A 27,051-nucleotide genomic window follows, 5' to 3' on the forward strand; every position below is an offset into this window, starting at 1 on the left:
AGAGCTGATTTAGCTCATAATGTGACATATGGCATAGGAACATAATTTATCCAAATCTGAAAAGCAATCATTTAGGATTTGGTAATTTAGTTGTGGAAAGGATAATCCTTAGAAGTAGTAATATTAATGTGGGGATTCAAATACATGTATTATCATGGTGTATTTAGGGTACAAAATATTTTAAAAACTATCACTTGTACCTGGGCCAGTTACCTTATGAAAATTGTGCTGAGAATGATATGCAGAAGTATACTCGGGAGGCAAAGTGATAATGGTATTGGTACTGTTTTTCGTAGTAAGGAATTGTGTTATGTGTGAAATAAAGAGTAGATTTCTCATTTCCTGAGGATTTCATGAACTAAAGTCATAAACAGTAATCTTTCCATCTGTATTATGAAAAAACTAGTTTGCTAGTTGCAAAAATCTGCAAACTGTTAAATGTGACTTAATATTGTTAGATTGAAAATTAGAAACAATTTAGTGACAGTATGAAGTTTCTAGATCTGACTTTTCTGAATGGAAGGGTGGATAAATTATGGGCTAAGAAAAGACTGAATATAATATAGATGGAGATAGTTTAATGACATAATGACATAGAAAATATTACTACTTTTCACTAGTTTTTGTCTTTCTGCCATCACCAACTATCTTTCAGACTCATCAACGTAAAGAAGATGGAGTTTATGTTTTTCATCCCCATAGTCAGCCAGTCAGTTGTCTTTACTTCTCACCTGCCAATCCGGCTCACATACTGTCACTGAGCTATGATGGCACATTACGTTGTGGGGATTTTTCCAGATCTGTTTTTGAAGAGGTAAATATTAATATGCTTACATGTTAACCTCATGATATTCTGGATCCTTTATGAAATGCCACATGAATGGTTGTTATACCATCAGATTGAGTGAGATGGTATAGAATAGGGACTTTAGAATTACTCTAAATTCAAATCCCATACCATCTGTTACTACTTATGTGACCTTGGCAAGTTAATTAACCTCTTTATGCCTCAACTTTCTTAGTTGTGAAATGGAATAGTATGTACCTTATAGAGTTGTCATGAGGATTAAATGAGTTAATGCAAATAAAGTACTTAGGACAGAGCCTGGCACATAGTGTTTGCTCTTATTTTTATTTTTTATTTTTGCAAAGAGCTTTTAAATAAAATGATTTGCTCTGTTTTTAGGCATAAGACGTGTACTTCTTTTTCATTCAGGAAAAAAATATTGGAATGTTATTATACTTTTGTTCATCATTCCAAGCTTTTGCAGATGTGAGTTTTATGGGGATAAGTCTTAGATGTGACAAAATAGGAAATTCATCACATAATAGTACAGTATTATTTTATACCTAAAACTTTTGGCCTGTATAATAACACAGAAACTACAAAATTTGTTTTTCTCTAGTCTTCTAGGCTATGTAGTGACATTACTGAGTTGAAGGGTGTAAGCATTAAATATTTTGATAGATGTATGCTTATTAGCTGTCAAAAATTTCTATCTTGTCACTTCTACCAACAGTAGGTGGGCATTCAGCCATATTTCTTGGACTTTGTTGGCAAAGTTACTTGGCATATTAAGATATTTCCTCTTGGTAGAATTCAGATTCAGTCCATTTAGTCAGTTTCACCTATTAAATCTACAGCTGGTACTGGATTTAAGAGATTTGGGATGTAGCCCTGACGTGGTGATGGGCAGTTTGATTGTAGAGAGTCTCACAGCTCATCAGTGCCTTAGTTTCTATTCCTGTAAAAGGGAATGGTTATTTTGCCCTGTGCTTCCTGGGGATGATGGGAGGATAAATGAAGTTATTGAGGTAAAGTGTTTTATAATTCTTCTACCAATGAATTTATGCATTAACTTTCTTTAAAAGAAGTGTGTTATGTAAGTTGACTGTTACTTATATCTTTAGGTATATAGAGATGAAAGAAGTAGCTTTTCCTCCTTTGACTTCTTGGCGGGAGATGCCTCCACTTTAATAGTGGGTCACTGGGATGGAAGGATGTCACTGGTGGATAGACGGACACCTGGAACTTCTTATGAGAAACTTATCAATTCTTCTTTGAGAAAAATAAGAACTGTTCATGTTCACCCAGTGCATAGACAGTATTTCATCACTGCAGGATTGAGGTATGTTCTTCATAAAGTTTTATGATTTAGGCTTTTTAATGTTAGGAATAATATTTTAGTTTGGTTGTCAAGGACATTTGTGATACCCACAAGCCTAGTAATTTTCCTTTTCATATCGTTTGAAGTTTATCTTTTGAGTCTAGTTTTTTTTAAATGAGAGATTCTTTTGAATTTAATTAATAGTGAAAATATTGAAGCAAATACACATTTTTTAGAGAGATTGGAAAACCAACTAAAGTCTTGTCTCTCTATACCCACTGGTTACATATATGTACTGTAGTTTTGGAATTTTTCTAATGTTTTTTGTTTGTACCAATGTTTGTAAAATTAATACAGAAGATGAAAGGATTCTATCTTAACTGTTGAATGTAGTGAGTATTCAAGTATCTAATTTATGTTTAGCCCTATCTAGAAGCTCACTATACTGTGGCAGCACTGAGAATTATTCTGTCTATTACAGGGATATTCATATTTATGATGCAAGGCACCTGAATCCCAGGGGAAGACAGCCTTTGATCTCTTTGACGGAACACACCAAGAGCATTGCTTCTGCTTATTTTTCACCTCTTACTGGTAACAGAATAGTGACCACGTGTGCTGATTGTAAGCTGAGGTAAATTAGGAAGACAGAAATATGTTTTAAGGAATCTATAGAGTCGTATCTACTGTGTTAGTAAACAGTAGCTTTGTTTACTGCCGCTTCCTATTAAATTGCTAATTTTATTGTTTTGTAGCCACATCTAGGTTCCTGAAGTACAATGGCCTGTACTTAATGGCTCTTCAGCAGCTTTTGTGTCTGCAAATTTCCTTGAGATAGGCAAGGAAGGTCTGTAGCTACCCTGGGGAGTCCAAGTCAGGCTTCCCTTCAACCCTGAAAAATCCCAGAAATCCAACGATACCATACTGTGATTATCTTGGAAAGGAGATACTTTTAGCACAGGGAGAAGCTCTTAACTTTGAGGCCAATAGAGTCTGCCTTACAAGTGAAGGGCTGAATGGAAGTTGTAGAGCCTCAGGCCATGGGCAGGCATAAAAGATAGCAAAAATTTGGCTTCTATATAAACTACTGAATATAGATTTATTTATGGTTTCAGCTTTGGTATTTTCTATAGCTACTTCCTAAAAATGAATTTAAAAATGCAATATAAACCAGTTGAGCCAAAAATACAAAGTAATACCAATACAAAAGATGTATAGAATGTTAGTGCAGCCACAAAAGAATATGATTTTGTTCTCTTCTAGAATCCCTGATTTTGCTTAACATTGCAAGCATTTCTCACTGTATGAGAGTTTTACCTTTAATAATTTTGGAATTCATTCATTATTCATTCAACAAGTATCCGTTGAATGTATACTGTGGGCCAGGCTCTAGAAAGGCACCTAATTTCTCTTTAGACCCATCTCTTGGGAAGAGCGTGGTCTGCATTGTGTGACAGGTGATCAGTTAGTTTCTAGTAAAGTCTGTGTGCATTAAGAGATTAGGTGCCAGGCAGTGGCAGTGCAGTGTCCCCTTCCTACCCATATAGTTTCCTTTGTCTCAGGAGCTACCTGTTTGTCCCATTCCTGTTCATTTGTACTGCAGTGTTTACCCCTGTTACATTAGCAGTTAGTGATTTGGCTTTCTAGTAATCTAATTAGGCAATAAGTTCTCGTGTCAAGAAACTGTATTGGAATAGTTTGGCACAAAGAGGGGGTAGGTAGTGGTGATACAATTAGTTTCTTTCTGTCAGGGTACCTAGTGGAAGCTCCTGGACTCCAGCTGCCCGACAAGAATTCCTCCTTTTGGTTGCTAGCTGGTCACCAGTGCCTGGAAGTAACACTAACAATCCCTCAACTGATGAATCCTATGGAAAAATTGCTCTTGATAAATGCACTTTTAGGTTATTTGTATGTGTTCAGACCATCTCTGTTATGTATGATGTATATTACTGTGGATCCAAATACAGTTTTAGAGTCCAGATTGTCACTTTAGAATGTGCATATTAATATGAATGATACTTTGATTTAAAAAAGTGTACATTTTAGGTTTGGAGTAATAGTGTTTAAATAAATTATTTCTAAACTGAATTATAAGCACTGAATTTTATAATCCCTGTAACTTTTGTTAAATATATTAGGTGAAGTTTGTTAGAGCCTGATCTTATATATTTTAAAATAACAATCATATTTCATATTATGAACCAAGGAAAAGTTTTTAAAATCACGGATGTTATTTCAGAAAAATTTCAAGAACAGCAAGAATGTTACCTTATTATTGGTCTTTATTTTGCAGGATCTTTGACAGCAGCTGTATAGCCTCTCAGATTCCTCTCCTCACCACCATCAGGTAGGTTTCCATATGCTAAATAATGTAGAACCTGGATTACTATGAGCTATTTGTTGGAGTGCATACATTAGATATCTGGTTGTCACAGTGATGTAACAGGTCTGATTTTTGTATTATATTGTTTAAATGTTCCAGTTTGTTAGTTCCTACCCTATCCAGAAGGGTGCTTGCTTCTAAGTTTCCTGGGACTATAAAGAGGTTCAATCTCTTTTAGTTAGCAGTTGTTCTCTGCAGCTATGCAGTTATTATTTTTGGTTAAGATGAATGACTCTTGCAACTTGAATTACTCATGTTATCTTATTAAAGAAGAACGTAACTACTCATTTGCTGATGAGGCTAGCTGAAGCTCCGTTTACTTGTGACTGTTTGTTCTGGGCTTGGAGGGCTTCCCCACTTTCCCACTTTCCTTGGTTACCGTCTTTTTTGTATCTGCTGCTTTTAATGTATATATTTTACATCCAACATTACTCAATACCTTCTTCCTAGACATCCTTCTTTACCAGTATTTATGATGTTGGGGATAGGATGTGCAAAATATGTTGCTTCCTAAGTTTTATAGTCTTTAGAGGCTATATTGAAGTATGTTTGTTTCCTTTTTCACTAAATTTCCCCTTTTCACTTTCTGTCTCAAGCTTTATTCTAGTTTATTGGTTTCTAGTATGGATTTTAAAAAATTATCTAAGATGATGATTCTGGGGTAAGAATTTTCATTACAGGTAGGTCACTGAGTGGCAGTGGGAAATGTTCTCCATAGTCCATACTTCTTGACTACAAAAGAATTGTTAATGGTACTAAGGTACAGAAATAAAAGGGCAGTGCTTTTCTTTCTGCTTTGGAGAGTTATAAAAAGCCCCAAATGTATTTTAAAAATTATTTTATTTTCAGTTGTGGTTATAAAAACATAACATTAAATTCACCATCTCAAGTATTTTTAAGTGTATAGTTCAGTAATGCTAGGTATATTCACATTGCTGTGCAACAGATTTCTAGAACTTTTTCATCTTGCAAAACTTAAACTGTGTTCTTTGAACATTAATTACTCCTTCCCCTCCCCATAGACATTGGCAAACCATCTTTCTAATTTCCATTTCTATGATTTTGATTAAGTACTTCCTCTGAGTAGGATCATGTAGTATTTGTCATTTTGTGACTGACTTCACTTAGCATAATGTCCTCGATGTTCAAGCATATGGTAGTATCTCCTTTTTTTTTTTTTTTTTTTTACCAGTTTTTATTTGTGGCTTCTTTTCCTGTCTTTTAATTTTTCTTAGGGGAAAAATATCTCTACTCATTTGAGTTATAATTAAACTGGCTTTTACAATATTGTAACCACCATGTAAAATGTCAGCAACATGAGGGCAGCTTTGTTCTGCTCACTGCTGTACTCTCAGTTCCCGAAATAGCACCTGGCACATGGCAGGCTCTCAACAAATAACTTTTTGAGAAAATGGAAGTTGCTGGGTTTGAAAAAAAAGCAAGTCATTTTTCTTCTCTCTCTCTTCTTTTTAAATTTTGGTAAAATACATATAGAATTTACCACTTGAAATATATATATATATTTTTTGAGAGGGCATCTCTCATATTTATTGATCAAATCGTTGTTAACAACAATAAAATTCAGTATAGGGGGGTCAATGCTCAATGTACAATCATTAATCCATCTCAAGTCTAATTATCGTCAGTCTCCAATCTTCTGAAGCATAATGAACAAGTTCTTACATGGTGAACGAATTCTTACATAGTGAATAAATTCTTACATGGTGAACAGTACAAGGGCATTCATCACAGAAACTTTCGGTTCTGATCACGCATTAATGACCTATAAACAATCAGGTCAAATATGAATATTCGTTTGATTTTTGTACTTGATTTGTATGTTGATCCCACATTTCTCCCCTTATTATTATTATTATTTTTATTTTTAATAAAATGCTGAAGTGGTAGGTAGATGCAAGATAAAGGTAGAAAACATAGTTTAGTGCTCTAAGAGGGCAAATGTAGATGATCAGATGATCAGGTGTGTGCCTATGGACTAAGTATTAATCCAGGCTAGACAAGGGCAGCAAAACATCCACGGATGCAGAAGATTTCTCTCAAAGCAGGGGGGGTGAGGTTCTGAGCCTCACCTCTGTTGATCCTCAAATTCTCACCTGATGCCCCCCTGCGACTGTGCCTGTCTTAGGTTGTTCCTCCCTTGAGGAATCTTACCCGCCTCTGGCTAACCAGTCATCTTCCGGGGCCATACAGGGAAATATAAAGTTGGTAAGTGAGGGAGAAGCCATATTGTTTGAAAAGGTTAGCTTTTTACTTCTTTGCAGATTTATGCCCTGTGGCTTCTATGCCCAGCATTTGTCTCGAGGTATCTTTACCACGTGGAGGAATTATGATACTCGGTAAATTCGATATGAGGCACGAATTCTATTTAAGGGTTGTAATTAGGAAGAAAGAAGAAAAGCTACAGATGTAGCATATGGAAGGAAACATGGGAGGATTGATTATTTCTTTGACATATCTTCTTGTAGAGTACCTTAAGTATGTATAGGTTTTAAACTACTAACTAATTTGCACACACATATTAACATAATAGGAATACGGTGACATAAACAAAGCAAATCTATAATTACCATCCATCTCCAGTGAAGCCAAGAAAACCATTTAGGCACCCTAGGCATTTGTGAAAATTTGTCTATGATATGATGGATATTGTCCAACTGTACTTGAACAGTCTGAGAGAAATCAGACAAATTAAAGCAGCCCATTTCTGGGATCTGTTCACATCCCATATGTTCTTTTAACCGTAGATAGTCTATAGTCATAAGATTTTGGAGTGCTACAACTTGCACCCCTCCCAACTCCTGGTTGAGTTCCAACAGTACAGATCTGGTCAAATTCGTTGTCTCACTGTATGCACATGCCAGCCTAGACATCTCCCTCCTCATTCCTATGGCAAGTCCAGGAGACGGTGGGCTGGATGCAGCCACAACCGCAGCATCGTCCGGATCCCTGTGGAGGCTTTTTGATGATCATCCCCCGGCACAAGTCCTCCAGAGAGTGCTGATGCCGGAAGCTCCTCCTCATATCGTATCTTAGTTCATTCTTCTGGGTATCCAAGCTAGGCCTTGATCTTCTGCATAGAAACAAACAGACCCTTTGCCTACACTTTGACATGCCCTCTATACCACTGTGCAGAACTCATTGGAGGTCACCACACAGTAACTGCTTTTTTTTTTTTTTTTTTTTTTATTAAGAGAAAGGAATATTATCAGAAAAGAGTACCTCCATAGCTGATCATCTAACTCCCTTTAAGTGATCAACATTAAGGATATTTAAAGCATGCGTTGAGGATCTCCTTTTTTTAAAATTATTATTATCAAATGTACATCACAGTGGTTCAACAGTTCTCCTCCCCACCCCCCTGCTGCAGCCCACTCCCCTCCCCTCCCCTGTGGTAACCACCAGTCATTTCTCAGTGTCTATGAGTCTAATGCTGTTTTGTTCCTTATGTTTTGCTTTGTTTTTATATTCCACGGATAAGTGAAGTCATATGGTATTCGTCTTTTGCTGCCTGGCTTATTTCACTGAGCATAATACCCTTTAGTCCCATCTATGTTGCTGCAAATGGAAGGATTTCTTTTCTTTTTATGGCTGAATAATATTCCATTGTGTATATGTACAACATCCTTATCCATTCATCTACTGATGGACACTTAGGTTGCTTTCATATCTTGGCTATTGCAAACAGTATGGTGATAAACATGGGGGTGCATATATCTTTTTGAATCATGGATTTTGTTTTCTTCAGGTAAATTCCTAGGAGTGGGATTACTGGTTCAAATGGTATTTCTCTTTTTAGTTTTTTGAGGAATCTCCATACTGCTTAACACAGCGGTTGCACCAGTTTGCAGTCCCACCAACAGTGTAGGAGGGTTCCCATTTCTCCACATCCTCATCAGCGTTTGTTGTTTTTTGTCTTTTGGATAGTGGCTATTCTAACTGGTGTGAGATGATATCTCATTTTAGTTTTAATTTGCATTTCCCTGATAATTAGTGATGTAGAGTATCTTTTCATGTACCTGTTGGCCATCCTTATTTCTTCTTTGGAGAAGTGTCTTCTCAGGTCCTTTGCCCATTTTTTGATTGGGTTATTTGTTTTTTGGGTGTTCATGTGTATGAGTTCTTCATATTTTTTCAATGTTAACCCCTTACCAGATGAATCATTTACAAATATATTCTTCCATACTGTAAGATGCCTTTTTATTCTGCTGATGGTGTCCTGTGCAGTATAGAAGCTTTTTAGTTTGATGTAGTCCCGCTTGTTCATTTTTGCTTTTGTTTCACTTGCCTGAGGAGATGCGTTCAGGAAAAGGTTGCTCATGTTAATATTCAAGAGATTTTTGCCTGTATTTTCTTTTATGAGTTTTATGGTTTCATGACTTACATTCAGGTCTTTGATCCATTTCAAGTTTACTTTTGTGTATGGGGTTAGACAATAATCCAGTTTCATTCTCTTACATGTAATTGTCCAGTTTTGCCAACACCAGCTGTTGAAGAGGCTGTTATTACTCCCATTGTATATCCATGGCTCCTTTATTGTATACTAATTGACCATATATATGTGGGTTTATATCTGGACTCTGTTCTGTTCCACTGGTCTATGGGTCTGTTCTTGTGCCAGCATCAAATTTTTTTGATTACTATAGCTTTGTAGTAGAGCTTGAAGTTGGGGAGCATGATCCTCCAGCCTTAGTCTTCCTGCTCAGGATTACTTTGGCTATTCAGGGTCTTTGTGGTTCCATATGAATTTTGGAACTATTTGTTCTAGTTCATTGAAGAATGCTATAGGTATTTTGATAGGGATTGCATTGAATCTGTAGATTGCTTTAGGCATGATGGCCATTTTGACAATATTCTCTTTCTGTGAGCATAGGATAGATTTCTATTTATTGTCATCTTTAATTTCTCTCATGAGTGTTTTGTAGTTTTCAGGGTATAGGTCTTTCACTTCCTTTGTGAGGTTTATTCCTAGGTATTCTATTCTTTTAATACAATTGAAAATAGAGTTGTTTTCCTTATTTCTCTTTCTGCTAGTTCATTGTTAGTGTATAGGATTGCAACAGATTTCTGTGTGTTAATTTTGTATCCTGCAACTTTGCTGAATTCAGATATTAGATGTAGTAGTTTTGGGGTGGATTCTCTAGGGTTTTTTATGTACAATATTATGTCATCTGCAAACAGGGACAGTCTAACTTCTTCCTTGCCGATCTGGATGCCTTTTATTTGTGTTGTCTGATTGCAGTGGCTAGTGTGATTGCAGTGGCTAGAACCTCCAGAACTATGTTGAATAAAAGTGGGGAGAGTGGGCCTCCTTTTCTTGTTCCCGAAATCAAAGGAAAAGCTTTCAGCTTCTCGCTGTTAAGTATAATGTTGGCTATGGTTTTGTCATATATGGCCTTTATTATGTTGAGGTACTTGCCCTCTATACCCATTTTTGTTGGGAGTTTTTATCATAAATGGATGTTGAATTTTGTCAAATGCTTTTTCAGCATCTATGGAAATGATCATGTAGTTTTTGTCCGTCTTTTTGTGGATGTGGTGGATGATGTTGATGGATTTTTTAATATTGTACCATCCTTGCATCCCTGGAATAAATCCTACTTGATCATGATGTATGATCTTTTTGATATATTTTTGAATTCTGTTTGCTAATATTTTGTTGAGTATTTTTGTGTCTATGTTCATCAGGAATATTGGTCTGTAATTTTCTTTTTTTTTTTTTTTTTCTTTGTGGTTTCCTTGCCTGGTTTTGGTATTAGAGTGATGCTGGCCTTGTAGAAAGAGTATTTGGGAGTATTCCCTCCTCTTCTACTATTTTGAAAACTTAAAGGGGATGGATATTAGTTCTTCACTAAATTCAGCAGTGAAACCATCTGGTCCAGGGGTTTTGTTCTTAGGTAGTTTTTCATTACCAATCCAATTTCTTTGCTGGTAATTGGTCTATTCAGATTTTGTGTTTCTTCTTGGGTCAGCCTTGGAAGGTTGTATTTTTCTAGAAAGTCATCCATTTCTTCTAGGTTATCCAGTTTGTTAGCATATATTTTCTCATAGTATTCTCTAATAGCTCTTTGTGTTTCTGTGGTGTCCATAGTGATTTTTCCTTTCTCATTTTTGATTCTGTTTATGTGTATAGACTCTCTTTTTCTTGATAAGTCTGGCTAGGGGTTTATCTGTTTTGTTTATTTTCTCGAAGAACCAGCTCCTGCTTTCATTGATTCTTTCTATTATTTTGTTTTTCTTTATTTTACTTATATCTGCCCTAATCTTTATTATATCCCTTCTTCTACTGCCTTTGGGCCTCATTTGTTCTTTTTTTTTTCTAGTTTCGTTAATTGTGAGTTTAGACTGTGCATATGGGATTGTTCTTCTTTCCTGAGGTAGGCCTTTATTGCAATATACTTTGCTCTAACCATGGTTTTTGCTGTGTTGAATTATTGTCATTTGTCTTCATATATTGTTTGGTCTCTGTTTTTATTTGGTTATTGGTCCATTGATTATTTAAGAGCATGTTATTAAGCCTCCATGTGTTTGTGAGCTTTTTTGTTTTCTTTGTGTAATTTATTTCTAGTTTCATATCTTTGAGGTCTGTGATGCTGGTTGGTACAATTTCAATCTTTTTGAATTTACTGAGACTCTTTTTTTGGCCTGGTATATGATCTATTCTTGAAAATGTTCCATGTGCACTTGAGAAGAATGTGTATCTATAGATGTGTTTAGGTCCAACTGTTCTAATACATTGTTCAGTGCCTCTGTCTCCTTACTTATTTTCTGTCTGGTTTATCCATCCTTTGGAGTGAGTGGTGTGTTGAAGTCTCCTAAAATGAATGCATTGCATTCTATTTCCCCCTTAAATTCTGTTAGTATTTGTTTCACATATGTAGGTGCTTCTGTGTTGGGTGCATAGAAGTTTATAATGGTTATATCCTCTTGTAGGACTGACCCCTTTATCATTATGTAATGTCCTTCTTTATCTCTTGTCACTTTCATTGTTTGAGGTCTATTTTGTCTGATACAAGTACTGCACTGCCTGCTTTTTTTCTTCCTATTAGTTGTATGAAATATCTTTTTCCATCCCTTCACTTTTAGTCTGTGTATGTCTTTGGATTTAAAGTGAGTCTCTTGTAGGCAGCATATGGATGGGTCTTGTTTTTTCATTCATTCAGTTACTCTTTGTCTTTTGAATGGTGCATTCAGACCAGTTACATTTAGGGTGATTATTAATAGGTATGTACTTATTGCCATTGCAGGCTTTAGGTTCTTGGTTACCAAGGGTTTCAAGGGTTACGCCTCACTATCTAACAGTCTAATTTAACTCACTTCATATGATATTACAAACACAATCTAAAGGTTCTTTTTTTTATCCCCCTTTTTCTTCTTCCTTTATTCTTTAGAAATTAGGTATCATATTCTGTACTTTCTGTCTATCTTTTGATTGACTTTGGGGGTAGTTGATTTGATTTTGCATCTGCTTAGTAATTAATTGTTCTTTCTTTACTGTGGTTTTATTTCCTCTGGTGACAGCTATTTAGCTTTAGGAACTCTTCCATCTATAGCTGTCCCTACAAAATATACTGTGGAGATCGTTTATGGGAGGTAAATTCTTTCAGCTTTTGCTTATCTGGGAATTGTTTCATCCCTCCTTCAAGTTTAAATGATAATCTTGCCCGGTACAGTATTCTTGGTTTGAGGCCCTTCTGCTGCGTTGCATTAAATATATCATGCCACTCCCTTCTCACCTGTAAGTTTTCTGTTGAGAAGTCTTATGATAGAGATGGGTTTTCCTTTGTATGTGATCTTTTATCTCTCTCTGGCTGCTTTTAATAGTCTGTCTTCATCTTTGATCTTTGCCATTTTAATTATTATATGTCTTGGTTTTGTCTTCCTTGGGTCCCTTATGTTGGGTGATCTGTGCACTTCCATGGCCTGAGAGACTATCTCCTTCCCCAGATTGGGAAAGTTTTCAGCAACTACCTCCTCAAAGACAGTTTCTATCCCTTTTTCTCTCTCTTCTTCTTCTGGTACTCCTATAATATGAATATTGTTCCATTTGGATTGGTCACAGAGTTCTCTCAATATTCTTTCATGCCTAGAGATCCTTTTTCTCTCTGTGCTTCAGCTTCTTTGTATTTGTCTTCTCTAATTTCTATTTCATTTACTGTCTCTACTTCATCTAATCTGCTTTTAAGTACCTCCATTATATGTTTCATTTGAGATACTGCATTCTTGAACATTTGTATCTCATTCCTGAATTCCTCCCTGAGTTCTTGAATGTTTGTCTGTAGCTCTGTGAGCATGTTTATGATTTTTATTTTGAAATCTCTTTCAGGAAGATTAATGAGTTCAATTTCTTTTGGCCCTCTTTCTGGTATTTGTGGGATTTTGGCTTGAACCAGGTTCCTTTGATGTTTCATATTTGTATGTGATGCCCTCTAGTGCCCAAAAGCTCTACTCTCTGGAGCTGCTCAGCCCCTGGAGTGACGATGGTGGGGTTCGCAGGAGAGTGGCACTTTTGCCTGTCAGAGGAAAGAACTGTTTCCTGCTTCCTGGCTGCTGTGCCTGTGTCCACTGTCAGGGTCAGTGTGCTGTGCACACAGGTAGAAACCTCTGTGCAATGCCCTAGTAGCTGCCATAGGTAGAGCCTCCCTCTTGCTGGCCTGGAGCAAGGGCAGGGACAACTGGTTTGCGAGCCAATGCTGGCTGAGAGGAAGGTGCAGCAGGCTGTGTATCATGGTTGGGGGCCTTGGAGCTGCGTCGCCAGCCAGGGGATGGGGCTCCTGAAGCTCCTGAAAGTTCCCCACCTGCTAGGCAGAGTGCACCCAGACAATTTTGTCTACCTGTCATTTTTCCTGAGCAGCAAGCTCTGTTTAATCCTTGCCCCTTTAGCAGCCCTCTTGCTGTTATGAAGCTCTTAGACTGCCTGCCTTTCTTTTGTCCCAGAGCGGCTGCATGTGGATCTCTGTTTTCCACAAGCAGCTGGAATCTCAGTCTCTCCAATATTGTGCCTATCTTAGCTTTCCAACTCCAGTAATCCAGAGCACCATGTAATGTAAGTTCATGCTCCCAGAGCATAGTTCCAGGAATCAGTGTTCAGCAGTCTTTGGCCTCCACCCCCTTTCTGCTCCCTTTCTCTTCCTCCCACTTGTGAGGTGGGGTGGGGGATGGGCTTGGGTCCTGCCAGATCAAGGCTTTGGTACATTACCCTGTTCCATGAGGTTTGTTCTTTTTTCTAGGTATATGTAGTCTGGCACAGCCTTCTTTCCTGTTGCTCTTTCAGGATTAATTGCATTAACTATATTTTAATATTATATGTGGTTTGGGGAGGAGGTTTCTGTCTCACCTGTCATGCCATCATCCTTAATCCCCACTCAGATGGGTCTTGTTTTTGTATTCATTCTGCCTTTCTGTGTCTTTTGATTATTGCATTCAGTCCATTTACATTTAAGGTCATTATTGATTTTATTGTTTCCTGGTTGTTTTTGTAGTTCTCTGTTCCTTTCTTCCTCTCTTACACTCTTCTCTTATTATCTGATGATTTTCTTTAGTTGTGTTATTGGATTTCTCTTTTTCAATTTTTTTTTGGTATCTGTTGTAGGGTTTAGATTTTTGGCTACCATAAGGTTCAAAGATAGCTTTGTAATTATTTAACAGTCTATATTAAGTTAATTATTGCAGTATTTCAAATACAGTCTAAAAGTTCTTCTATTTTCTTCTTCCTCTTCTACACTTTATGTATTAGATGTCATAACCTGCATTTTTTGGTGCATCCCTTGATTGATTTTGTGTATAATTTGTTTTAGTCCTTTTGTTTTAATTTTATACTCACTTGGTAAGTAATTTGTCTACTACCTTTACTATGGTTTTATTTTCCTTGGTGAAAACTATTTAGGCTTAAGAATATTTCCTTAAATATTCTTTGTTAAAGAGAAGTCCCTTTAACATCCTGTAATGCTCATTTGGTGGTTATAAATTCCTTCAACCTTCCTTTATCTGGGAAATGTTTAATCTCTCCTTCAAATTTGAATGATAATCTTGCTGGGTAGAGGATTTTCGGTTGAAGGTCCTTTTGTTTTAATATGTTAAATATTTCATGCCACTGCCTTCTGGCCTGTAACGTTTGTGCTGAGAAGTCTGCTGATTGCCTAATGGGGTTATCTTGTAAGTAATCTTTTTTCTCTGACTGATTTACATTCCTTCTCCTTCTCCTTAATCTTTGCCATTTTAATTATTATATGTCTTGGTGTTGTCTTCCAGGTGTTCTTTTGTTAGGGACTCTCTGTGCTTGCCGGACCTGGGTGTCTGTTTCACCAGATAGGGGAGTTTTCAACACTTACTTCCTTAAAGAGACTTTCTATCTCTTTGTCTCTCTCTTCTCCTTCTGGTATCCTTCTTATGTGAATACTGTTGTTTTGACTTGTTACACAGCTATCTTAACATTCTTTTGTTCCTAGAGACTTTTTCTCTTTGTTCCTCAGCTTTGTTTTCCTGTTCTCTAATTTCCATCTCATTGATTGTCTCCCCTGCTTGCAGCAGTCTATTATTCATTCTTTTCATTGTGTATTTCATTTGTTCCTGTGTTCTTCAGCTCAGATCGGCTCTTTTTTAACTCTTCTATGTCTTTGTTTATGTCCTTGCTGAGATCTTCAATACTTACCTAAGATTAATGAGCATATTTATGACTGTTACTTTGAAATCTATCTAGAAGATTGATGATCTCCATTTCATTGAGCCCTCCTTCTGGTGTCTTATCTTACAGTTTTGTTTGGAAAGTAGTCCTCTGCCTCCTCATTTTGTCAGGGTTTCTGTTTCTTCCTTTTAGTAGATGGATCTGCTATGTTCCCTGGTCTAGAGGATGATGGTCTCACGAAGAATGTGTCCTTTGGTGCCCAGAAGCCCACTGTTTATTGTCCAGTGCCTGATTTTCAGCTGAGCAAAGCAGGGTCACTTGTTGGATTGTTGTGGGCAGTGCTGTCCTCAGCGCTGTCCTCAGCCTGCCCTGCAGTGATGGCAGTGCTGCTGGGCTAATGGGGTGGATAGTAGTACAGCTGTGGGGCAGACATGCTGACGTGAATTGTGTTGGGGGCAGTGGGGTGATGTGGAACTGGGCTGGACCACTCTAGTGGAGGAAGGAGCACTTGGAGCTGGCTCCTGCAGGCCCCTCTCTCACTGGACTGAGACAGGGCTGAGAACATTGGAAAAGCCTCTGTCTGCCTGCCACGCAGCAAAGTCTGATGCAGCTGGGCCAAGTGAGAGGGTGGGTGTGCAGTGAAGCACCTTAGCGCTGAGCTGCCAGCAAAGGGGATGTAGTGCTTGGGGCTCCCTGTAGTGGCTGACCTGTTGTGCCAAAGCAGAGCTGAGGAAGTGTTGCCCCCCTGCCCTTTCTCCTGCAGAGAGAGCTCCATCCAACCCTCACCCCTCTGGCACCCCTCCCACTTCTCGTAAGTCTTCAAACTGCCCCTCTGTTTGGGTCTCAGTGGGACTGGTGTTGTATTCCTGTCCTCCACTTGTGGCTGGAGTTTCAACCTCCTAGAGTGCTCTGACTCATCCTGTTGTGCAGCCCTGCTAATTACCAGAACCCAGTGCAATGTGGACTTGTGTTCCTAGAGCAGATCTCCAGGGCCAAGTTTGCAGAGTTTCTGAGTGCCTCTCGCCTCCTCACTCTTTTCCTTTTCTTCCCACCTGTGGGGCTTCGATGGGGGAAGGGCTGGGGTCCTGGTTGATCATGGCTTTACCACTTTATCCTTCTCTGTGTGGTCTCTCCTTTACCAGGTGTAGGAGGTCTGTTCTGCAGTCTTCAGTTTGTTTTTGGGTTTGGTTGTATCTGCTGTGATTGCTTCCTTGGTGTGTGTGTGTGTGGGTGAGGAGGTTTCTGCCTTGCCTTCCTACGCCACCATCTCCCCTCACCATTGATATTTTCTTTTCTTTGGGTCAATTCCTAAAAGTGGAATTACTGGGTTGTATGGTAGCTTCAAATCATTTTAGTTTTTATAGGGTATTTTGTACCGGTGTTATCTTTAGGATTTTCTACATATAAATCATGTCATGCAAACAGATAATTATACTCTTTCTTTTCAATTTGGATTCTTTTTATTTATTTATTTTGTCTGATTAACTGACTGACCTGTGACTGCTCAGAATGTATCCCCCTTACTGGTTTAGTGGTGGTTTCTCTTATGTAGGATCTGGTTACCTGTGCAGTTGTGAATACCCAGAAGTTAGATTAGTGTCTCTAGTCTTACCCAGTTTTGTAGTCCTACCAGATTTCCAATACTCTGTTGAATAGAAGTGTGGGAATGGGCATCCTTGCCTTTTTCCTGATCTTAGAGGAAAAGCTGTTAGTCTTTTACTGTTGAGTTTGATGTTGGCTGTGGGCTTTTCATATATGACCTTTATTATGTTGAGATAGTTTGCATCTATTCTTGTTCATTGTGTGTTCTTATTATGAAAGGGTATTGATTTTGTCAAATGATTTTTCACTTGGGCTGATTATGTGGTTTTTGTCTTTTATTCTGTTAATGTGGTATGCAGGTATACCTTGTAGATATTCCAGATTACTGCAATAAGGTAAATAGCTCAATAAAGTAATTTAAATGAAATTTTTGTTTTTCCAAGGCATTCCATTACACTATATTGTGGTCTTTCAAGTGTACAATAGAATCATATCCAAAAAAACAATGTACATACTGTAATTAAAAAATAACTATTGCTTAAAAATACAAACCATCATCTGAACTTTCAGTGAATTATAATGATAGGTCACAGATCAACATAACAAATATAATAATAATGAGAAAGTTTGAAATATTGTGAGAATTATGTGACCCAGAGACACAAAGTGAGCAAATTGCGTTGGAAAAATGGTCACAATAGAGTTGTTTAATGCAGGATTGCCATAAATCTTTAATTTGTAAAAAACACAGTATCTACAAAGCACAATAAAATGAAGTGTGCCTGTATTACTTCAGCTGATCTTGAACCATCCTTACATTCCAGGTATAAATACAACTTGGTTATGGTGCATAATCCTTTTAATGTGCTAGTATTTTGTTGAGGATTTTTTTTTATCATTATTCATCAAGGGATATAGTTTGTAGTTTTCTTTTAAAGTCTGTCTAGCTTTGGTATCAGGGTAATGCTGGCATCATTCTGTGAGTTTTGTGAGTTCTCTCCTCTTCAGTTGTTGGAAGAGTCTGAGGAGTTCTCTTGTTAATTCTTTAAATGTTTGGTAAAATTTTCCAGTCAAGCCATTGGTCCTGGCATTTTCTTTGGAGGTTTTTGATTACTGTTTTAATCCTCTTACTACTAATAAAACTTTTCTATTTCTTCTTGAATTGGTCTTGGTAAGCTGCATGTTTCAAGAATTTATCTATCTCTTCTAGATTATCCAATTTGTTAATGTACAGTTGTTAATAGTATTCTCTTATACTGCTTTTCAGTTATGTGACATCATTTTTAATGTCCTCTCTTTTATTTATGATCTTAGTTATTTGTGTTTTCTATTTTTTTCTTAACCTAGCTATGGGCTTGTCAGTTTTGTTATCTTTTTTGAAAAACCAACTCTTAGTTTATTATTTTTTCTATTTTTTTAAATTCTCTATTTCACTGATCTCTGCTCTTATTTTCTTTCTGCTAACTTTTGGTTTAGTGTGTTATTCTTTTCTAGTTCCTTGACATGTAGTTAGGATGTTGAATTTGAGGTCTTCTTTTTTAATGTAGGTGTTTATGCTATAAATTTCCCTCTAGTATTATTGGTTTCACAGCATCCCATGACTTTTGGTATGTTGTGTTTTCATTTTTACTTGTCTGCAGGTATTTTGTCATTTCCCTTGTGACTTTATTCTTTTTGTGTCCCAAATGTATTTTTTACTTTAATGTTGAATGGAATATGAAATGATTGCAAAGTTTGGTTATCAGGAGAATATAAAATGGGAAATAGAACATCCTATTAAAACAGCAATGATCTCAATTATATGTTTCTTATTTCTAGGGTTTTCTGTTTGTGTGTAGTAAGACCAAGCAGGGGAGCCCATTTGAACTAGGGAATAGTGAACAAAAAAGGAACCATTTCAATAGACATTAGTGTCCATCCATTTAGTACAAACCACTGTACCTGGCACTAGAGGTGCAAAATTGCAGAAGACTTCATCTCTGTCCTGAGTTTCAGTCTTGTAGAGGGGATGAAATTGGGTTGATGGTAACTCAGTAATTTAGTGAGAAAAAACTTGGCAGAGAAAACCATCGTTTAGGAGCAATGTCATCTTTACCTCTTGTTCATTGCTACTTTGAGTTCTTTAACACTTGTCACTCTTAAAAAATTTTTTTTTCCCACTAGGCACAACACCCTCACTGGGCGATGGCTGACCAGGTTCCAAGCTGTATGGGACCCTAAACAAGAAGACTGTGTCATAGTTGGCAGCATGGCTCATCCACGACGGGTGGAAATCTTCCATGAGACAGGAAAGCTGGTGCATTCTTTTCTTGGTGGAGAATGCCTTGCCTCTGTGTGTTCCATCAATGCTGTGCACCCAACCCAGTATACTTTAGCTGGAGGTAATTCCAGTGGGAAAATACATGTTTTTATGAATTAAGAAAGTTGCTGAGGTTTTGGTTTAACAAGACCAATTTGTTCCCGTTAATGTCTAAAGGGCCTAGTACTTCTTGTGGTTTACTCTGTTTACTTGGTGTTGTATTCTGTTTAGTAATATAAAATTGCTTTATTAATACAAATAATTTTTTGTTTTTATTACTACTAAAAGCAGAATATACTTTTAGTAAGGGAGAAGACTTAGAAGTTGTTTCTACAAGATGGGGAGGGAATTTGAGGAGATGCTTTGATGCCTTCAGCACTTTTAATCCAGCAGTATGTTGGAAAAATCTGACATTCTGTGTTATAAAGCTTTGAATGATCAGTATTAAAAGTTTATGATTTAATGATATGGTCTTGATTCTATACTGGTATATAAATCTGTGGTTTATTTTATAGTTTGGAATAAATATTTATTTCTAGTCTCATACTGGAAGGGGTCCTGAAATGTCTTCTAACTCAGTGCTTTTAAAACTTCTAATTTTTTTAAACTTTGAACACTTTTTGCCCCGTTTCTAAATAAATATTATGTGAAATCCCAAGATAGTTGAGAAGCTTTGGTTCAGTTGGGCAGGGCCCGAGTCTGTGTGGTCTGGGCCTTTCCCTTCCTCTACATGGCTTCTGAGACACAGGCAAGGATTTCCAGGCCTAGGCACAAGGTTTGAATTTACCTGGTCCCTGTAATCCAGTATGTGATTGCTCTCAGACCAGTGTTATCAAGACTATGAGTTAGTTGCACACTGTTTATCTGAAATCAGTTTAGTAACCAGCATTAGAGAATTGAAAAAGATAGTAAATAATAGAATACATTAAAATGGCTATTGTTTTGTGAAACTTTATGTATGTATACATATTTGTAGATGTTTCTGATGGAAAGTGTCTTTTTTTTCCCCCAGAGGGATTTAAAATTGTATTTTTTTGAGCAATAATGTTTATTTTTGTGGCATTTAAATTTAAAAACATTTACATTTAGTTACATATAATAAAATGCACAAATCTCAGTGTGCCTGATTGATAAATTTTGACATGTGTATACCTCATGTAACCATTGCCCAGAGCAAGATATCAAATATTCTCAGTAATCTTTTTCCTCTTCACCTATTTCACCCATTCTCCCACCCCCAACCCTATGGTAACCACCAGTCTGTTCTGTGTGTGAGTCTATTTTTGTTATGCTTGTTTGGTTGGTTGGTTTGGTTTTTAGATTCCACATATAAATGAAATCATATAATATTTGTCTTTCTCTGTCTCACTTCACTTAGCACAATATCATCTGGGTCCATCCATGTTGTAGTAAGTGGCAAGATTGCATTCTTTTTTATGGCTGAGTAATATTCCACTGTGGTTTTCATATTTTGGCTATTGCAAATACTGCTATGATAAACACAGAAGTGTATGTATCTTTTTAGATAAGTGATTTTGTTTTCTTTGAGTAAATTCCCAGAAGTGGAATTGCTGGGTCATATAGTATTTCTATTTTTAGTTTTTTGAGAAACCTCTATACTGCTTTCCATAGTGGCTGCACCAATTTGCAATCCCACCAGCAGTGTACAAAGATTCCCTTCTCCCCATGTCCTTGCAAGCACTTGTTATGTCTTGTCTTGTGGATATTAGCCATTGTGACTGGTGTGAGGTGATACCACAGTGTGGTTTTGATTTGCATTTCCCCAATGATTAGTGATGTTAGCATCCTTTCATGTGTCTGTTGGACATCAGAATGTCTTCTTTGGAAAAATGTCTAGTCAGGTCCTCTGCCCATATTTTAATTGGGTCATTGGGTTTTTTTGGTGTTGAGTTGTATGAGTTCTTTGTATATTTTGGATATTAACCCCTTACTGGAGGTGCCATTCACAAATATATTCTCCCATGCAGTAGATGGCCTTTTCATTTTGTTGATGGTTTCCTTTGCTGTGCAGAAGCTTTTTAGTTTGTTGTAGTCCCACTTGTTTATTTTTGCTTCTGTTTTCCTTGCCTGTGAAGACACATCCAGAAAAGAGTTACTAATGCTGGTGTTTAAGAGTTGACTGCCTATGTTTTCTTCTAGGAGTTTTCTGGCTTCAGGTCTTATATTTAGGTCTTTATCCATTTTGAGTTTATTTTTGCATACAGTGTAAGACAGTGATCCAGTTTCACTCTTTTGCATGTAGCTGTCCAGTTTTCCCAATACCATTTATTGAAGAGACTATCTTTTCCCCATTGTATATTCTCGCCTCCTTTGTCACGTATTAATTGGCCTTGAAGGCATGGGTTTATTTTCTGGGTGCTCTATTCTGTTCCATTGATCTATGTATTTGATTATTGTAGCTTTGTAGGATGGCTTGAAATCGGGGAGCATGAAGTACCCAGCTTTGTTCTTCTCTGTCTAGAATGCTTGGGCTATTTGGTTTTTTTGAGGTTCCATACTGATTTTAGGATTGTTAGCTCTAGTTCAGTGAGAAATGCTGTTGGTATTTTGATAGGGATTACACTGAAACTGTAGATGTTTTGGGCAGTATGGCCATTTTAACAATACTAATTCTTCCTATCCACAAACATGGAATAGCTTTCCATTTAATTATGTCTTCTTCAGTTTCTTTCATCAGTGTCTTAGAGTGTTCAGAGTACAGGTCTTTCACCTCCTGGGTTAGATTTATTCCTAGGTGTATTTCTCCTTTTGATGAGATTATAAATGGGACTGTCTTCTTAATTTCTTTCTGTTAGTTCATTATTTGTATATAGATATGCAAGAGATTTCTATATGTTGATTTTGTATCCTGTGACTTTGCTGAATTCACTTATTAATTCTAGTATTTTGGGGGAGCTCATGTTTCTAGGAATTTATCCGTTTCCTCTAGGTTGTCAAATTGTTGGCGCATGATTTTTCATAGAACCTCTTATAATTGTATTTCTGTAGTGTCAGTTGTAATTTCTCCTTTAATTTCTGATTTTGAGTCTTGTTTTTTTCTTCATGAGTCAAGCTGAAGGTTTATCAATGTTTATCTTTTCAAAGAATCAGCTCTTAGTTTCATTGATACTTCATATTTTTTCATTTCTGTTTCATTCATTTCTGCTCTGATGTTTATTATTTCCATCCTCTGCTAACTTTGAGTTTTGTTTTTAATTTTTCTAGTTCCTTTTAGTGTAGGGTTAGATTGAGATTTTTCTTGTGTCTTGAGGTAGGTGTGTAACAGCATAAACTTCCTCCATAGAACTATTTTTTTCTGCATCTCAAATTTTTCTGTTGTGTGTTTCTATTTTCATTATCCTCCAAGTATATTTTGATTTCCTCTTTAATTTCTTTGTTGACCCATTCATTGTTTAGTAGCATGCTCCTTGGTCTCCACATGTTGTTTTTTTCCTCTATTGATTTTGTTTCATAGTGTTGTGGTCAGAAAAGATGATTGACATCATTTCAATCTTCCTAAATTTATTAAGATATGTTTTGTGGTCTAATATATGATATATCCTAGAGTGTTTGTGTGCAGTTGAAAAGAATGAGTATATGCTATTTTAGTTTATATATGTATATGTAATGTTCTGTGTATTCTATTAGATCCATTTTGACTAATGTGTCATTCAAAGCCACTGTTCCCTTATTAATTTTCTGTCTGGGTGATCTATCCATTGATGTAAGTGGGGTGGTAAATTCCCCTACTATTATTGTATTACTGTCAATCTCTCCCTTCATATCTGTTAACATTTATTCTGTGTTTAGGTGCTCCTCTCTTGGGTGCATAGATATTTATGATTTTTATATCTTCTTTCTGGACTGAGCCCTTAGTATGTAATACCCTTTGTCTCTTTTTACAATCTTTGTTTTAAAGTCTTTTGTGTGATATAAGTACTGTTACTCCTCCTTTTTGTTTCTATTTGCATGGGGTATCTTAATATCCCTTCAGTTTCAGTCTGTGTGTGTCTTTAGGTCTGAAGTGAGTTTCTTGTAGGTAGCATATAGAAGGGGCTTGTTTTGCTCAGTCACCCTGTCTTTTGATTGGAGGATTTAGTTCATTTAAATTTAATGTAATTGTTGATCAGTATGTACTTATTGCCATTTTGTTAAACATTTTCTGGTTGTTTTTGTCATTTTTCTCTTGTCCTTTCTTCTTGTCTTGTTCTCTTCCCTCTGCATGACAACTTATTTTTTAGTATTATGGTTGGATTCCTTTCTCTTTATATTTTATAGATTTATTATAGATTTTTGGTTTGTGATTACCATGCAGTTATGTATGACATCTTACATATATAGCAGATATGACATCTTATATATATCTGTTGATAGTCACTTAACATTAGAATGCATTTGAAGTAAGTTTGAATGTATTCTAACAATACTACATTTTTAACTTCTCCCCTCCACATTTTGTGTATATGCAGTCTTCTTTAATACCTTTTATTTAGCGATTCTCTTAAGTAATTTTTAGAAATAGTTGATTTTACTACTTTTGTCTTTTAACCCTCATACTAGCTTTTAAGTAATTGGTATATTGCCTTTGCTGTCTGTTTGCTTTTACTAGTGAAATTTTTCCTGTTCATTATTTTTTTGCTTCTAGTTATGGCCTTTTCTTTAACTCTGAAAGAAATCTAACATTTCTTGTAAGGCTAGTTTAGCAGTGGTGAACTCTTTTAACCTGTGTTTATCTGAGAAGCTCTTTATCTCTCCTTCAATCCTGAATAATAACCTTGCTGGGTAGTGTTCTTAGACGTTTATCTCATTCAGCACTTTGAATACATCATGCCACTCCCTTCTGTCATGTAGAGTTTTTGCTGAAAAATCAGCTGCTAACCTGAATGGGTTTCCCATGTAGGTAACTCATTGCTTTTCTCTCACTGCTTTTAAGATTCTTTCTTTGTCTTTAATCTTTGATATTTTAATTATGATGTATATTGGGTGTGGACCACTTGGTTTCATCTTGTTTGGGGCCCTCTGTGCTTCCTGGACCTGGATGTCTCTTTCCTTCCCTGGGTTAGGGCAGTTTTCAGCTACTATTTATTTAAATAAATTTTCTCTCTCTGTCTCCTTCTGGGATACTATAATGCAAATATTAGGATGTTTGATGTTGTTGCAGAGCTCCCTGAACCTATCCACACTTCTCTTTTTTTTCCTGCTGTTCAGCTTGAGTGCTTCCATTACTCTATTTTCCAAATCACTGATCCATTTTTCTGTATCTTTAGTCTGCTGTTGATTCCCTCTAATGTATTTTTTAGTTCATTTATTGTATTCTTCATCTGATTGGTCTTTTTTAGATTTTTTTCTTTGTTGAAGTACTCCCTGACCTCATCCATTCTTTTTTCAAGTACAGTGAGCATCTTTATAATCATTGCTTTGATTATAATTTTATAATTCTATCTAATTATTTACAATTATAATTATGTATGATATAAATTATATATAATAATCATATAAATACAATTGTAATTATGATTATAACAGTATTTGGTTATAATCATTGCTTTGATCTTTAGCAGGAGATTGGTTAACTTAGTTTCATTTAGTTTTTTTCCTGATGTTTTTGTCCTGCCATTTGGAGCATATTCTTCTTTCTCATTTTGTTTGCCTTTCTGTGCTTGATTCCATGAATTTGTCAAGAGGGCTACCTCTCCCAGTCTTGAATGATTGGACTTGTGTCGGGGAACATCTCCTTGGTAGACTGTATGTGCCTGGGGGTTTTGGCAGTCTGTCTGGAGGCGTGGACTAGTGTGTCCCAGTGCTGGGGCTCTCAGGGTGTGGACTGAGCATCTGCTGTGTGGTTATCAGCCAGGGTGCACTGGCAGGGCTTCTCTGGTCGCATGACTAGGGATAGAGCAGTACAGTCCAAGGGTTTTCCAGGTGGGCGCCAGCTGGGGCCATATTAATGGAGCGGCTGGGGGTGGATGGGTTCAATGTTTGGGTCTCTTAAGGTTGGTGCTGGGCTGAGGCTATGCAAATGGTGTGGTTGGGGATGGGAAGGGGTATGGGCAGGGTAAATCCATGTGTGTGTCATGCTAGTACCACCTTAGTGAGATTGCGATTTGTTGACAGGCATGCTTGGTTGTGGGCAGGTTCCAGAAGACTACCTCCATCACATCTGAGTTTGTTCATGCTGACCCGCTCGTGCTAGCAGTGTCTGGGAGGGAACACAAATAATGGTCCTTACCCTCTCCCACTCACACTACCAGTGTGCAGGGGGAGCATAAACAATGGAGCTCACTTTACACTCATTTGCACTAGCAGTGTTTGGTGGGGAGGAAGTACAAGTAATGGCACTCACCAGCACCTCCAGTCTGGGAAAGAGTTCCACAAGATCCCCTGTAGTTCTGTGGTTAGGTTTAAAACCTCCAACTGGTGGCTATTTTTTTTTTGCGCCCCAGGGCAGGTGAGTCTGTATTCCAGTAACTGAGTGGTAGCCCTCTGTACTGCAGGGCTTTGATAGGGGTGGGGTTCCCTCCGTTAGCATGTATCTTTGTCCCCTGCTATTTTTATGTGGTCTTTTTATCCCTCCTTGTGTGGTAGGTGTTCACTCAGGCCTCTGCTCTTCTTTGGGATGAACTGCTCTGTGCAGGTGCAGGTTTGGTGTGTAAGTGGGTGGAGGTGGGCTCAGGCTCTTTCTACGTGGTCATCTGAACTCATCCTGGAAAATATGCCTTTACTAATGTTGTACTGTGGGTCACAGTTAAAGAAGTGCGAGTTCTTGCTGTGGAAGGTCCCAGATAGCTTCATCTGTCCCTGTATTTAAACTCTCCAGAGGAGATTCAGTAGGCTCTTAAGTGAATACCTTCATTCCTATTCATATTTTGGGGAAATATTATAGAATACCACTTTTGGCATTTCTTCATAAAGTTTTTTTCAGAAGTTACCGCAATTTGAATGTGTCTGTTGTTGAAAGGGAGGTACTAAATCAGTGACTAATATTACCAAGTGACACTACCTTTTCAACTTTTTTCATTGTTCTTTATTGTCAAACTACTACTAGAAGACTGTTGTAAATAGTCTCAGCAATGTTTGAGTTCTAAGAAGAAATACCAACTTCTCATTTTATATCAGAAAGTGATATGTGTAATTTCCTTGAAGAACAGGTTTTTTTTCCTAAATATTTTCCTTTTCTGTAACTAAAATCTAAGTGTTTTGAAGCCTAGTTTTTTTTATAGATTGTTAATTTTTATAGGATCGGGGTTCTCTATTTTCTTGGTGATATGAGTACAGGAATTGATAAGTGAGATGGAGATATTAATTTATGAAATGGAAAGTAAAACTAAGTGAGATTAATCATTTATAATCATGTGTAAGATTCATTTTAGCATGCTAAAAGGCCCAGGGCTATGTGCTATCTTTCCTCCTTCAGACCTGAAGAAGTGATTTGCAACTAATTTTGCATGCAGGCCCAGACATAAACAACATAGTAAAAGGCAGAAAGGATTCCACCTTAAAGAGAAGATTGCATTTTAACACCCAGGAAGTTGAGAAGATTCTTACTCTTTAGCAAACAATACCTCAGCCCACCTTGCGCTGTGCACGGTCTTGTTTGATATGCTCCCAGACCAAGACACCGGTATCTCGGGGAGAAATCAGAGCAGGAAGTTTTAAGTTAATTCTAAATATTCAGGGACCACTTAACAAGTCCACACCCCTAAGCCTTTTTTCATGTTCCCCCAAATCCTCAACTGCCTATAAAACCCCCAGACAACGTACCACTACAGGCTCTCTTGTCCCCTCCTGGCACAAGCTGGGAGCTCTGTCCTCTCAATAAAAGCCTCTCCCTGACTCTCCTACAAAAAAACCCCCCAAAAAACAAACAAACAAAAAAACTAAGTGAGATTAAGTTATATTTAAACTGTCCTGGAATTAGTAAATAAAGCTTTTAGGCTCCCTTTCCCTATTTTATACCACTTAATTTCACAGGGTCTAGAGTTTCTTATGGGATTTCTTTTTTTTTTAATGCTGGAAAATACTCTCATTTAAATGAGTACCATCATTTAAGCTTTGAGTATGTGGTGGTAATCACCTG

The 27,051-nt window shown here is 37.1% G+C and overlaps 1 protein-coding gene across 2 annotated transcripts in view; it reads left to right on the top strand.

Annotated features, from left to right (window-relative positions):
* WDR76 (WD repeat domain 76) overlaps positions 1-21,910 on the top strand; it is an 85,681-nt gene extending 63,771 nt beyond the window's left edge. The window contains exons 7-11 of one of the 2 annotated variants that reach the window (XM_037018803.2): positions 656-814; positions 1,912-2,129; positions 2,590-2,742; positions 4,402-4,455; positions 18,839-21,910. In XM_037018803.2, the coding sequence (XP_036874698.1) occupies positions 656-814; positions 1,912-2,129; positions 2,590-2,742; positions 4,402-4,455; positions 18,839-19,094 (840 nt within the window). In that variant the 3' untranslated portion in view covers positions 19,095-21,910. The remainder of the gene's footprint in view (positions 1-655; positions 815-1,911; positions 2,130-2,589; positions 2,743-4,401; positions 4,456-18,838) is intronic. The other variant, XM_037018802.2, reaches the window with a different exon arrangement.
* The last annotated feature ends 5,141 nt before the right edge of the window (positions 21,911-27,051 follow it).

The sequence above is a fragment of the Manis javanica genome, chromosome 8 (genome assembly GCF_040802235.1).
Source record: "Manis javanica isolate MJ-LG chromosome 8, MJ_LKY, whole genome shotgun sequence".
Taxonomy (NCBI): Eukaryota; Metazoa; Chordata; class Mammalia; order Pholidota; family Manidae; genus Manis; species Manis javanica.